Here is a 15000-nt window from a genome sequence, read left to right on the forward strand (position 1 = left end):
TTTTCGGTTATTATTATAATTATATAGACAATTTCTATCTCCTTGTTCATCCCGACATCATACCGCTTTGAGATCATGGGTCACATTTCCTGAACATTTAAACTTTAAATCCACTTTTATCAGCTGATTCAACCCGACATAATAAATAAATACCCTTTTGTGACGCTTGACCACAAATAAATTACAAATTTAATCCTGGGAAGAGAAAAAAGGAAGAAGAGGGAGGGGGCAGACTGTAAGTAGTTCTTAAGAGCCTTTAGGCCCATAGAGCCGGAATTTATCCCTGTTTCTCTAGCGTGAAACAGACAATAGCAATTGCTTGCTATCCTTTGGATAGGACGCTGGTCTAGCGTATAGATAGTATGCGCTTGGCTAAGAAGTTGACACCATTGCCATCCGGAAGTATAACGCCCCAACGCACAAAAACTGTGTAACCTTAAAGGTTTATAGTCTGGTTAATACAGTTTGGTGAGAATTACTCATAAACGGGGATGACAAAAAACAATAACAAAGACCTGAGTGATGTCATCTTCGAACTATCTATTGATCAAGCGGTAGAACAATGGGTATTTTACTTAGATACATACCATCGACGGTAAAACCATTGAAGTTTGTTTTGTTTACCAATCACTACCGTTGTTTACATTATGACGTGTGTCCGAGAGGCGTGGTTATCTATCTAGATGTCTATTCCGATTCGAAATATATGACATATAAACATTATGAGCGAGAGGATGTTTACCGATTTGACACAACCTGACCCATCGTTCGCTATGGAAACCCTATAAATAGTTCGAAGATGACGTCACTCAGGTCTTTGTTATTGTTTTTTTGCCATCCGCGTTTATGAGTAATACTCACTGAACTGTATTAACCTGACTATAAACGTTCATGGATACACACAGTTTTGTGTGTTGGTTCGTTATACTTCCGGATGGCAATGTTATGAGCTTCTTTGCCAAGCGCATACTATCTATTGCCATTTCAGAAGTTTCGCGTCTCTAATGTGCTCAAAGCGTTATACAAAGAGCCCCTGACCAACAACAATACGTAACATGTAGAACGAGACATGACGCCTGTTAGGCGAGATCACAATATTTTTCGGATGGTAAAAACGCTGTTAACGGCCAGGTACTCATTATACACCTGAGTTAGGCGATGGATTTGTGAGTAGTGAGGCTTTTCGACGGTCTCAACTTTGCGCCGAGCGAGGCTCGAACCCAGGACTTTCCGATTCGAAAGCGAGTGTCTTATCACAAGACCACATAGCCGCTGTTAATAATAATAATAATAATAATGATGATGATGATAATAATAATAATAATAATAATAATAATAATAACAATAACGATATATAATATAATATAATAATAAAAAATAATAATAATAATAATAATAATAATATAATAATAATAAATAATAATACATAATAATAATAATATAATAATAAATAATAATATAAAATAATAATAATAATAATAAATAATATAAAAATAATAAAATAATAATATCAATAACAATAAATGATGATGATGATGATGATGATGATGATGATGATGATGATGATGATGATGATGATGATGATGATGATGATGATAATAAATAAATTCCCTTTATTCATCCCTAATGGGAAATTTTTCTTTAGGATCTATTCCAAGGGAAGAGTGGAATAACCCAGGCGGCAGCCGCAGTGCAACGCCGCAAATGGAGCTTAGGGTAGGTGATATGCTCAAGACACACAGCGCAGCGGGTGGTGGAACTCGGTACCTTTCGTATACGAGGCAAAGACCATACCGGTGATCCATGATGTTCCATAGACATGTGTCAACTTAGGCCAATTTCATATCTTTTAGACTAAAAATTCAGTTTTTAGATTTTAAAACATACCAAACGTAATGCCGTTTTCATGCGATAGGTCATATATTTGTAACTGTAATATGGTCTAGTGGTGTTACTTCCGCCTTCGGATCAGAAGGTCCTGGGTTCGATTCCAGCTCTGAGCGGCGCATAGTTGATTCCTTGGAAAATGCTTTTTACTCGCATTCTCTCACCGTACGCATGTGTAAAATGAGTACCTCATCCTTAACATCTCTGTCGGAAAAATATGTAATATTTCGCCTATTAAGCGCCATGTCTCGTCTTACATGCCAAGTGTTGCCGTTGAATAATGACCCCTTAAATAAATAACAAATAAAATTCCCTTTATTCATCCCATATGGGAAATTTGTCTCTAGGGTCAATTCCAAAGAATAGACTGGAATAACCCAGGCGTCCGCCGCAGTGCAGCGACGCAAATTGATCTAGAGCGAGGTGACTTACTCAAGGCCACATAGCGCAGCGGCGAGTGATCGAACTCGGTACTTTTCGGGGCATGAAGCAAAGACCGTATCGCTGAGCCAAGCTGTCTCCTTGTAGGGTGCTTTGACCTCGTTCAGTGGACAATGCTTTGAATAGAAGCTCAATTTTTAATTATTGTGTGTAATTTATCTTTAATAATTGAAAAAAATGGACGTATAGTGAAACATGAAATAATCACAAAATAAATTTTATTTCCTTTTTTTAAAAACAACACTGAGTTTGACTAATTATGTAAGTTTCCTTTCCATTTACTTTTTTAGATATGTCCATCGTAACTTTTGTAAACTCGTAGCATAGCCTGACACTGATAAAAACATTGCCTCAAAAGATAAGGCGACGACCATCAAAATAAAGTGAACACTAAGATGTATTACAAAAGGTCAATCTTTTAATTTGCACTAACTAACGGTCAATGGCTAGTTGCCATATGGACGAAATGACGAGCCATAAAACCCTCTTTGATTTCGGACCTCTTGGGAAGCAGTTGATGCGCCATGTGATTCCTTAATATTCTGCTTTTTGCATGGCAGTGAACCACGTCAACACCGCGCGGAATATCTGTCGTGTATTGTGCGATGTAAAAGGGATTCTCCATAACACGGACCGGGCCTAACTCTCCCCTGTATGTGACATACATTTCAGTCCGGTCGGATCCAACCACCGTGGGGCAAATAACTCTGCATGGCAACAGCTGCTGATGAGGACAGAAACTGACCAGGGCCCCTGTCTCGTCGCGCGGCATAAATCTGCTGTAGAAGGCGAACATACTGTCTTTGAAAGGACGATTTTGGGTTCTAGGATGTATTGCAACTTGTTTGTCCATTTCGAATATCTCCAATAATGGGTATGCACTGACATTTAGATAACCTTTAAGTGAAAGGACGCCTGAGAAAGGTTTTCTTGATGTATGGATGGTGATATTGAGAACATATTCACTTACGCGTGTAACGGTTACATCGGACCCCAGATAGAGCTCTATGAATTCTTCGGACCCAGCTCTTGTAAGAGCTTCGAAGGAAAGATCAATTCCTCCGGTCGAGATAATCTGAAATGTGGCGTTCTCTCCTTCAGTATAAACGATCTCCCGGGGTATAGCATTTACCTCTGGCATTGAAATACCGGTCAAGCTTGCATTCTGAGCTAGCGTATTGTTAATGACCATGACATACCAAAAGGAATCTGTTCCAAAGACAAAATACACAGATGATTCGTTTGTTATATTGGTCACACTATTGGATGTGTAGTTTCCTCTTGCGTTCCTTGGGTTAACAGTGGTGCTCTGTAAGTGGGAGAAGCCGCTAGCCGTGTCCCGCAGATTCCAATAGTTAAATACATCCGTTGTTATTGGATTCACCGAATACGATACCCTATAATGGGCATGTGACCCTTGAACGGTTCTCTCTATTTCGTTTACCCTGAAACTGGGCTCGGCAGTTGAGGTCCCGCATGTCAGGGCAAATATGCTTGATGCTGCGACAAGCAAGAACTTGAATTGAAGCAGCGTCATCTGTAAAAAAACGAAACAAAAGAAAACAAATTAATCAAACAAAACGATCCATCAAAACAATTATTATATTACACGATATTACAATATCACAAACGATCTTATGTGTTTGAAAAATCAGAAAAAGAAAAATTAATTAAACTAGCCCGACGTGCACATGTGCAGATAATATAATAACCGGATGCAACTTGGTGTAACATTATTGGGATTTCCCGTTGGTTTGAGAGTATTTGCATACAACTACGCATCCAAAATTAGGCTTAAGCATTTTTTCTCATATAGCGCAATATCCACTAAATGTGCTCAAAGCGTTTTACAAAGGAGCCCTGACCCTGACCCTCTAACATGTAGAACGAGGCATGTAGCCTGTTAGGCGATATTACAATTTTTTTCCGACAAGGAAAACTCTGTCAACGACCAGATACTCATTTTACAGCTCAGTATGGTGAGATAATGTGAGTAAAGAGCCTTTTCCATGGACTCAACTATGCGTTGAGCGAGCCTCAAACCCAGGACCTTCCGATCTAAAAACGGGTATCGTACACCAAGACAAAATAGTAGCACTAATAAGATTCTTCAACTTCTAAGTTCGAAATTTAGAACAGGCTCCCAATGCCGCTGCGCGACTTTAGGTTCAAAACTTCAAAACGCAAAATCTTTTCATATCCACTGATCTTACCTGCATTATTTCTTACCAATGTGCATTGTTGAGTTTTTGATCTTTAACCCTCTCCATACCACCTACAGCAAAATCGTCAAATTTGTTACGACACAATATACATTTTTTCTTCTTCAGATTTATTTTGTACATCACAAACTTTGAAGAATGATCTTTGTTTAGTTGATAAGAACATAATATATTTGTTTTGTAGAGAGCTTGTTTGAGTTTAAAATAGCCATTTTTCTGCTTGGTAAGCCCTGCCATTTTAGGAAAATACTGAAAATCATCGGTAAGGAGAGAGTTAAAAAAATATTGAGCTTTTACATAGCGCCATATCCACTAAACATGCTCAAAGCACTTTACAAGGAGTCCCTGGCCAGCAGCAACACTTAACATGTAGGAGGGGACATGAAGTCTGTTAGGCGATATTACACTTTTTTTATCGGACAGAGATAACGCTGGGCATGTACTCATTTTACACCTGAGTACGGTGAGAGAATGTTAGTAAAGAGCCTTTTCCAAAGGACACAATAATGCGCCGAGCGAGACTCGAACCCAGGACCTTCCGATCCGAAAGCGAGTGTCTTACCACAAGACCACGTCGCCGCACAAACGAGTTTAACGAGTAGACATTAAGAAGTATCATTGTTGTCAAGATATCAATAGATAGAACGAAGATGACGTCATTCTAGTCTTTGTTATTGCTTTTTGCCATCCGCGTTTATGAGTAATTCTCACTAAACTGATTTAACCAGACCATAAACTCTCAAGGTTACACATAGTTTTGTGTGTTGGTCCGTTATATTTCCGGATGGCAATGCTGTGAGTTTCCTAGCCAATCGCGTACTATCTATAGCAATGAAAATTATATAGGATACTGCCGTAGTTATTTAAACAAGAAATAAATTTTGTCGTGAAATCTACACGTAAATCTAATAATAACACTATGTCTTGTCTCGTCAGCATTCTATCATTAACCGGGTTCTGGTTGTGCGGCTTCGTGGTCTAGTGGTATGGCACTCGCTTTCGTATCAGAAGGTCCTGGGTTCGAGCCGGCTCGCTCGGCGCATAGTTGAAACCTTGTAGAAGGCTCTTTACTCACATTCTCACACCGTACTCAGGTGTAAAATGAGTACCTGGCCGTTAACAACGTTGTCTCTATCCGCCAAAAAAATGAAATACCGCCTAACAGGCGTCATACCCGGCTCTACATGTTACGTGTTGCTGTTGGCCAGCGACCCCCTGTAAAGAGCTTTGAGCATGTTTAATGGATATTGCGCTATATAAAAGCTCAATTTTTTTTTATCCGACGTCTGGTTCATCCTAACATATCATTACCGTTTTGAGACGACGTATCACAAATGTGACCCAACTGTCTCAAAGCGGTGTTATGTCGGGATGAATCAAAGCAGACGTGCACTTATTTGCAGGTCTGATAACACAAATCAGTATGGGCTCATAATGGAAATCTAAAAAATAAAATGACGCAAAATATTTTCCATTAAAACAATGAAAAACCAGGCCCCATAGACCTAATTAGATTCGGATAGCAGGCATGGATATGTGACCCTTTGTCTCAGAATTATGTCGGATTTAACCATAGGCCAAATAAGAGATTTTAAAGTTGGAATTACAAGAGATTTGAAATTATAGTTTATGTCAGTTTAAGAAGTTTATCCAACTCCCTCAATAAAACATGAAAACCTAACCCTCGTCTTCATATTTTGACAATAAATTAAAATTTTAGCATGATAAAAGATACGAACATTGCATTTTAATTGTCTTGCAATGTAAGAAATTGTATTTAATATCCATCATAAAGAATATAAGGGTCTGATAGGTCAGTTGGTAGAGCACTCGCTTCACAAGCAAAAGTGACCGAAATCGAACCCTGGTGCAGGCGAGATTTATTTTTCAGACTCCCTGTCCACCCTGCAGTGATTGGGTAGCTGGGTCTGTCACATCTGTTAGAAGGAAAGTGCTTTGCAATGGACTTGCGTCCTATTCAAATTGCAGCAAGCAATTGTCCGCTTCACGCTACAGAAACCGGGATAAAACCGGCTCCATGGGCACTGGTGGCTCTGAAGGACGACATTAAAAAAAATAATGAATAGATAGTATGCGCTTGGCACAGAAGCTCACAACATTGCCATCCGGAAATATAACGGATCAACACACAAAAGTATGGTTAACCTTAAACGTTTATATAGTCTGGTTGATACAATTTAGTGAGAATTACGAAATTGTATCAACCAGACTATATAAACGACAAAACGATAACAAAGACCCATGTGGCGTCAACTTCATTCTATCTATAGATAGTATGCAGATGACGTAACTCAGGCCTTTGTTATTGTTTTTGCCATCCGCGTTTGTGAGTTGTTCTCACTAAACTGTATTAACCAGACTATAAACGTTCATGGTTACACAGAGTTTGTGTGTTGGTCCTTTATACTTCCGGATGGCAATGTTGTGAACTCCTTGGCCAAGCGCATTCTATCTATAGACGTGTCAGATGTATTGTGGCGATTGATAGAACGAAGTTGACGTCATTCAAGTCTTTGTTATTCATTTTTGTCATCTGCGTTAATGAGTAATTCTCACTAAACTGTATTAACCAGACTATAAACGTTCAAGGTAACACAGTTTTGTGTGTTGGTCCGTTATATTTCCGGATGGCAATGTTGTGAGCTTCTTAGCCAAGCACATACTATCTATAAATTGAATTTCCAGCATTTCATTCAGCCTGACAGAAAACCATTTTGAGACCGACTGTCATTAATACTCTTCAACAGTCGTAACGTCACTTCCTTCCTAATGACGCATGGTAACTTAGTAACACTGGCTCTAAACTATCGGAACAATGGCGGACGCCCGTATGAATATTTCTCCGGCGAACATAAAGCGTATCCAGAGAAAAAAAAACACATACATTTGATCATGTTTTGACTTTTACACATTCTGATCACAAGACATATGAAAAGTTCTAGCCAGTATGAAGAATAAAAAGTACAGCTTTTCTTTGTTTAGAACCAAGATGACCGCCGTTACTGGGCGACATGACACCAGACTATTGCATTCATTTGGAGCGATCTATATTCATGTTTTCGTCCAACCAAGTCATCACTCACATGAACTGTTGCTGTACAACGATTGGACAGTTCTTCAGAAATGTAAACACGCTGTTTTGTTTATGAAAGTTGTAACCATACACATGTGTCAAACTGAACAAAATGACCAATCGTGATGTTAGATATTTCAAAAACTGTGAACACTTTTCACTATGTGGATCACTTTGAGCACATAGTCCAGTATGACCAATGACCTCGAGCACATGGAAATGTAATATAGATCATGCCCATTATGATAAGTTTGAGTCCAAAATGATTATATATTTTCATTCTTACTTTTAAAATCAAAATAGAGTTGAATCGTACTTTAAAACGTGCTGCAGCTACACTGTCAGCACTGACTTTTTGAATGTTGGAGATGGGCTAAGTACGAGAGATATAGAGTCCAAAGTGTGTGGGTGTGTGTGTGTGTATGTGTGTGTGTGTGTATGTGTGCGGGTGTGGAGGTAAAGGGGGGGGGGGGGGGGGGGGGGGGGCGTGTAAATGTCAACCGATTCCGACAACTAACCATCGCGATGACAGATATCACGTCCCGAAATTGTGTTGTTTGTGAAGCGTACCAGCTGGCAATTTATTCACATTTCCTGTTTCATTATTATTATTATTATTATTATATTATTATTATATATTATAATTATTATTATTATTATATTATTATTATTATTATTATTATTATATATTATTATTATTATTATTATTATTATTATTATTATATTATTATTATTATTATTATTATTATTATTATTATTATTATTATTATTATTATTATTATTATTATTATTATTATTATTATTATTATTATATTATTATTATTATATATTATTATTATTATTATTATTATTATTATTATTATTATTATATTATTATTATTATTATTATTATTATTATTATTATTATTATTATTATTATTAATTATTATTATTATTATTATTATTATTATTATTATTATTATTATTATTATTATTATTATTATTATTATTATTATTATATTTATTATTATATTATTATTATTATTATTATTATTATTATTATTATTATTATTATTATTATTATTATTATTATTATTATTATATTATTATAATTATATATTATTATTATTATTATTATTATTATTATTACTATTATTATTATTATTATTTATTAATCATTATTATTATTATTTATTATTATTATTATTATATTATTATTATTATTATTATTATCATATCATTATTATATTATTATTATTATTATTATTAAATATATTATTATTATTATTAATATATTATTATTATTATTATTATATTATATATTATTATTTATTATTGTTATCATCATTATTATTATTATCATCATTATTATTATTATATCGGGGAATTTTACATTAGAAGATTGCCAATTGAACTACAAAAACAAAACCATTTTCTAATAGTGTAGTAGTACCCCAGATCCCTATGGCTTACAAAGCCGGAGCTTATCCCGGTTGTTATCACGTTAACCCTCTCCTTACCATCCATGGAAAATCGTAAAATTCGTTACGATGAAACCAACAGTTTTCTCATTCTGATATCCTTTGTACATAACAAATTATAAAAATATATTTTGTTCTAGCGATAAAAATTAGACACTGGGCAATTATTATATGTCTATGGCCCGTTGATCAAACCTCTGAAGTAACCTCTTTGGCCCGTTGATCTAACCTCTGAAGTAGCCTCGATGGCTCGTTGATCAAACCTCTGAAGTAGCCTCTTTTGCCCGTTGACCAAACCTCTGAAGTAGCCTCTGTGGCCCGTTGACCAAACCTCTGAAGTAGCCTCTTTGGCCCGTTGATCAAACCTCTGAAGTAGCCTCTTTGGCCCGTTAATCAAAGCTCTGAAGTAGCCTCTTTGGCCCGTTGATCAAACCTCTAAAGTAGCCTCTTTGGCCCGTTGATCAAACCTCTAAAGTAGCCTCGATGGCCCGTTGACCAAACCTCTGAAGTAGCCTCTTTGGCCCGTTGACCAAAGCTCTGAAGTAGCCTCTTTGGCCCGTTGACCAAAGCTCTGAAGTAGCCTCTTTGGCCCGTTGATCAAAGCTCTGAAGTAGCCTCTTTGCGATACTATACTTCAGAGGTTTGATCAACGACCACCGATGTATATAATGTACTTGTTCCTTTTCTGTTTGAGTAAAATAAAAATCTATTTTTGTGTTGGGTGGGTGTGAAGTTTCAGGGAAAATTCTGAAAATGGCGGATAAGGAGAGAGTTAAATGAACAATAGCGATTGCTTGATACCCTTTTGATAGGACGTTGGTCTATCGCAAAGTATACTTTCCACTAGATATAACAGACCCAGCTACTCATTCACTTATGGATGGACAGGGAGGTCTTTGAAAAAATCTCGACTTCGCATGGGATCGATCTTGGTATCTTTGCGTGTGAATCGTGTGCTCGACAAAATGTGACCCATCGTCTCAAAACGGTATTATGTCGGGGCGAACCAGATGCTTAAAATCTGAATTAAATGTTAAACTGGTCAAAAATTTAAATTGTTGCCATTAGCACCCTAAAATATGGTATCCATTCTCCTCAATAAAACATACAAACTCAACACCAGTCTTATATTTTTGGCTATAAATCCAATTTTCAACATCTTAACCAACCCGACTTTATACCGTGTTGAGGCGAAGGGTCACAAATATGCAAAATAATAAGAAATTGCTTCAGTAAAAAAATAAATTAAAATATATTTCCATGACTTAGCACCAGAATACCTAATCTGCCGAACTCTGGAAAACTCTATAATTACGTGAGCGTCCACTAGGCGCTCTCAATGCGCTTTACAGGGAGTCCCTCGCGGCTATGTGGTTTAGTGGTATGATCGGGGTCCCTGGTCAGCAGCAACACTTAACATGTATGACGTGACATGACGCCTGTTAGGCGATATTACATTTTTTTCGGACAGAGACAACGCTGTTAAACGGCCAGGTACCCATTTTACACCTGAGTATGGTGAGAGAATGTGAGTAAAGAGTCGTTTCCAAGGACTCAACTATGCGCCGGGAGAGACTCGAACCTAGGATATTCTGATCCGAAAGTGAGTGTCATACCACAAGAGACATTAGCCGCACAATCATGCATAAATAAGTGATAAAAACACACATTGGTATTCTTTAAGGAATTTTGCTTTTATTCATGATTTTCATTTACAGTCTATGATATTCATGATATCAGTTCTATTGGGGCCATGCCGACGTGTGCTTATTTAGCAGGTCTGATACCTTAAATTGTCTTGGGCTCATTCATTTTTGTAACGGAAATACTCTCAAACCAACACGTGGCTCAGAGGTACGGTATTTGCTTCGTACCCGAAAGGTACCGAGTTCAATCACACGCCGCTGCGTTGTGTGCCTTGAGCAATGCACCACTTCGCCCTAGCTCAATTTGAGGCGCTGCACTGCGGCTAACGCCTGGGTTATTCTAGTCTTCCTTTGGAATAGACTGGAGAGACAAATTTTCCCTTTGGGATGAATAAAGGGAATTTTATTAATTGATCTATTTATTTATATATATATATATATTTATTTATTTATTTATTTATTCATTTATTCATTTATTTATAAAACATTGTCCATTACAACAATGTCAACTCAAGTCCATAACTGACTGCGTTCGGCTATCGGACCTGCCAATATATGCACGTGGGGCCATGATACATATATATAATCAGCTGTGACTTGTCCCATTTACATGGAATATACTTAATGTCGGAATAAACAAAATGAAGATAATTGAATATTTTGTCAAAATGATCCGAATCGGCAACATTTTTAAAAAAATGGATAAAAGAATTAGTAAAATAAATGAATAAATAAATGAAAAAATAGATGAATAAATGAATAATAGATAAATAAATGAAAATAGAAAGATAATAATAATAAGTATATAACTATATAAATAAGTAAATCAATCAATAAATAAGTAAATACATGTAAATAGAAAATATTTTAGTCAATAAAATAAATCAATAAGTCAATAAATAAATAGATTAATTGCCTTGCTTTCGGTGATATTTTTTTTTTATTTTTGGAACTTTTATAAAGGGCAACATCCACTAAACGTGCTCAAAGCGCTTTACAAAGGGTCCATGACCAACAGCAACATTTAACATATAGGACGGTACATGACGCCTGTTGGGCGATATTACAATTTTTTCGGACAGAGACAACGCTGTTAACTACTCATTTTGCCAGGTACTCATTTTACACCTGAGTGAATATGGGGGAGAATGTGAGTAAAGAGCCTCTCCAAGGACTCAACTATGCGCCGAGCGAGGCTCGAACCCAGGACCTTCAGATCCGAAAGCGAGTGTCATACCACTAGGCCACATAGCTTTCGGTGATCACACATTATGCAAGTCGGTATGTGCACATCGGTTATCGAAAAAAATATATTAAGAACAAAAGAGTGGGAAAAAAAAAGTCAATGTATTTACGAGAAGATAAAATGATGTTAAGAACAGGTACAATCTCTCTCTCTCTCTCTCTCTCTCTCTCTCTCTCTCTCTCTCTCTCTCTCTCGCTCTCTCTCTCTCTCTCTCTCTCTCTCTCTCTATCTCTCTCTCTCTCTCTCTCTCTCTCTCTCTCTCTCCCTCTCTCTCAGCAAGTTATCTACTTTTTAACTGCCGCACTGCAGAAAAACTCGTATTAAAAAGTTTGGCCAGAAAACTCGTCTTGAAATGCCAATCGATTTAAATGACCCTCATCTTGGCAACAAAACAACCCCCCCCCCCAAAAAAAAAAAACAAAAAAACCACAAACTCTCAAACCTGGGACCTCGTAAAGTCCCCCGCCTGGTTTGAAAATGTTTGCCAAGATCATCATCATCATCATTGCCTTTTTCACCCTGGGTCAGGGTATAGGCCACAGACAAAAAGTTTCCATCCTTCTCTATCCTGAGCTATCTTTTTAATCTCATTCCATGTCATATCACTTCTCTGTATATCAGCTTCTTTAATTCTTCTCCATGTTCCTCGTGGCCTTCCCCTTGATCTTCTGCCCTTCTTAAATCGATCGATATTTCGAGGACGAATTTTCTGGCTAATTTTTTAAATACACGAGTTTTTCCAGAGTCGCGTGACACTCGCTTTCGGATCGGAAGGTCCTGGGTTCGAGCCTCGCTCGGCGCATAGTTGAGTCCTTGGAGAAGGCTCTTTACTCACATTCTCTCACCGCACTCAGGTGTAAAATGAGTACCTGGCCGTTAACAGTGTTGTCTCTGTCCGAAAAAAATTATAACATCGCCTAACAGGCGTCATGTCCCGTCCTAAATGTTAAATGTTGCTGTTGGCCAGGAACTCCTTGTAAAGCGCTTTGAACACATTTATTGGATATTGCGCTATATAAAAGCTCACTATTAGATTAAAGGCTATGGTTTGGTATGCTTGATTTTGACTCGGAATTTTACGACTTCCTCGTATTTACTTCCATTGTAATTGGATTCAATAGTCTGATGTCATCTCGCCCAGCAACGGCGGCCATCGTGGTTCTAAACAAAGAAAATATGTACTTTTTATTCTTCATGCTGGCTAGAACTTTTCATATGTCTTGTGATCAGATTGTGTAAAAGTCAAAACATGATCGTATTTATAATGTTTTTCTCCCTCTGGATACGCTTTTATGCTCGTCGGAGAAATATTTCATAAGGGCGTCCGCCATTGTTCCGATAATTTAGAGCCAGTTACTACGTTACCATGCGTCATTACGAGGGAAGTGACGTTACGACTGTTGCAGCGTATTATTGTAATTAAATAACTAAACTAGTTCAGGCGACAGTTGACGTTGAAGATTTTAACAGATAAACCAACGAATACAAGGCATAATTACGACAGATTATCGTCATCATTATCATCATTGTCTATCATCATTATTATTATCATTATCAGCATTGCTATTACCATCATCGTGATCATCATAAGTCATCATCATCACCATTACCATCATCAAAATACCGTTTTGAGACAGTGAGTGGCATATGCGGCTGTCTGGTCTTGTGATATGATACTCGATTTCAAATCGCAAGGTCCTGGGTTCGAACCTCGCTCGTCCTTGGAAAAGGCTATTTACTCACATTTTCTCACCGTAGTCGGGTTGTTAAATGAGTACCTGGTCGATACGAGCGTTGTCTCTCTCTCTCGAAAAAAAATTGTAATCTCGCCTAACAAGTGTCATGACTCGTTTTAAATGTTACGTGTTGCTGTTGGACATGGATCCTTTATAAAAGACTTTAAGCACGTTTGGTGGATATTGCGCTTTAAAAAAATGCTCAAAAATGTTTTACCGAGGAGAATGAATAAGTGACCCACCATCTCAAACGGTTTTATGTCTGGATGAATAACCCCGATCAAATTTTCAAAGGCATATTATTAGGCAATTGCCAATATAACTCATATTTGAATAATAAAAAAAATAATATTTCCAATCAACAATTCAAGTACGTAAAATCAATAATGAAGCAAAGCAAAAATAATAATAATAAATAATAATAATAATAATAATAATAATAAAAATAATAATAATAATAATATAATATAATAATAATAATAATAATAATAACAACAACAACAACATCAATAATAATAATAATAATAATAATAATAATAATAATAATAATAATAATAATAATAATAATAATAATAATAATAATAATATTAATAAAAATAATAATATAATAATAATAATAATATAATAATAATTATAATAATAAATAAATAGATAAATGAATAATTAAATAAATAAATAAAATAATAATAATAATAATAATATAATAATAATAATATAATAATAAATAATAATAATAATAATAATAATAAATATATAATAAATAATAATAGATAAATAAATAAATAAATAGATAAATAAATAAATAAATAATAACAATAATAATAATAAAATCACATAAATTCTGATCATTAAAAAAATGAATTGCATTCACTTCATAGCATCGGATTTATCCCAACCCACGTGCACACATTTGCATGTCTGATAACCGAAGGCTAATTCACATTGATGTTATGGACAAGTATATTGTTGCGTTAGTTTGAGAGTATTAATTTCATGACAATAACGACCAGCCCATAACAATTTGGGTTATCAGACCTGCAAATAGGTACACGTCGATCAATACATAATACAAGTTTGACAACAGTGTGTCAATTCTTAAGTAATTAAAACGATAGATATACTGTTAAGTTAGTTTTTACATGATAAAGATTTTTTTCAAAAACCTTACTCAACCCAAGCGGTCTAATACGTGGTGTCTGCTATCCCAAAAGATTTTTGGCACAATTCAAACTAGGATTCAATAGTCTGATGTCACGTCCGCCCAGCAA

The 15000-nt window shown here is 36.0% G+C and overlaps 1 protein-coding gene across 1 annotated transcript; it reads right to left on the reverse strand.

Annotated features, from left to right (window-relative positions):
• Nucleotides 1–2529: 2529 nt before the first annotated feature.
• Nucleotides 2530–8030, reverse strand: LOC144979547 (uncharacterized). The gene is made up of 2 exons (XM_078926262.1): nucleotides 7655–8030; nucleotides 2530–3865 (listed from the first exon to the last, which is right to left on the reverse strand). The coding sequence occupies exon 2, from the start codon at nucleotides 3863–3865 to the stop codon at nucleotides 2768–2770; it is 1098 nt and encodes a 365-aa protein (XP_078782388.1). The 5' UTR covers nucleotides 7655–8030; the 3' UTR covers nucleotides 2530–2767.
• Between the last annotated feature and the right edge of the window lie 6970 nt (nucleotides 8031–15000).

This window comes from Berghia stephanieae, chromosome 9 (assembly GCF_034508935.2).
Source record: "Berghia stephanieae isolate SIO BIC M18660-M18661 chromosome 9, UCSD_Bste_1.3, whole genome shotgun sequence".
In the NCBI taxonomy this organism is placed as follows: domain Eukaryota; kingdom Metazoa; phylum Mollusca; class Gastropoda; order Nudibranchia; family Aeolidiidae; genus Berghia; species Berghia stephanieae.

Excerpts from the sequence above, each read along its gene's own strand:
- LOC144979547 (XM_078926262.1), bottom strand. The coding sequence starts at position 3,865 with ATGACGCTGCTTCAATTCAAGTTCTTGCTTGTCGCAGCATCAAGCATA.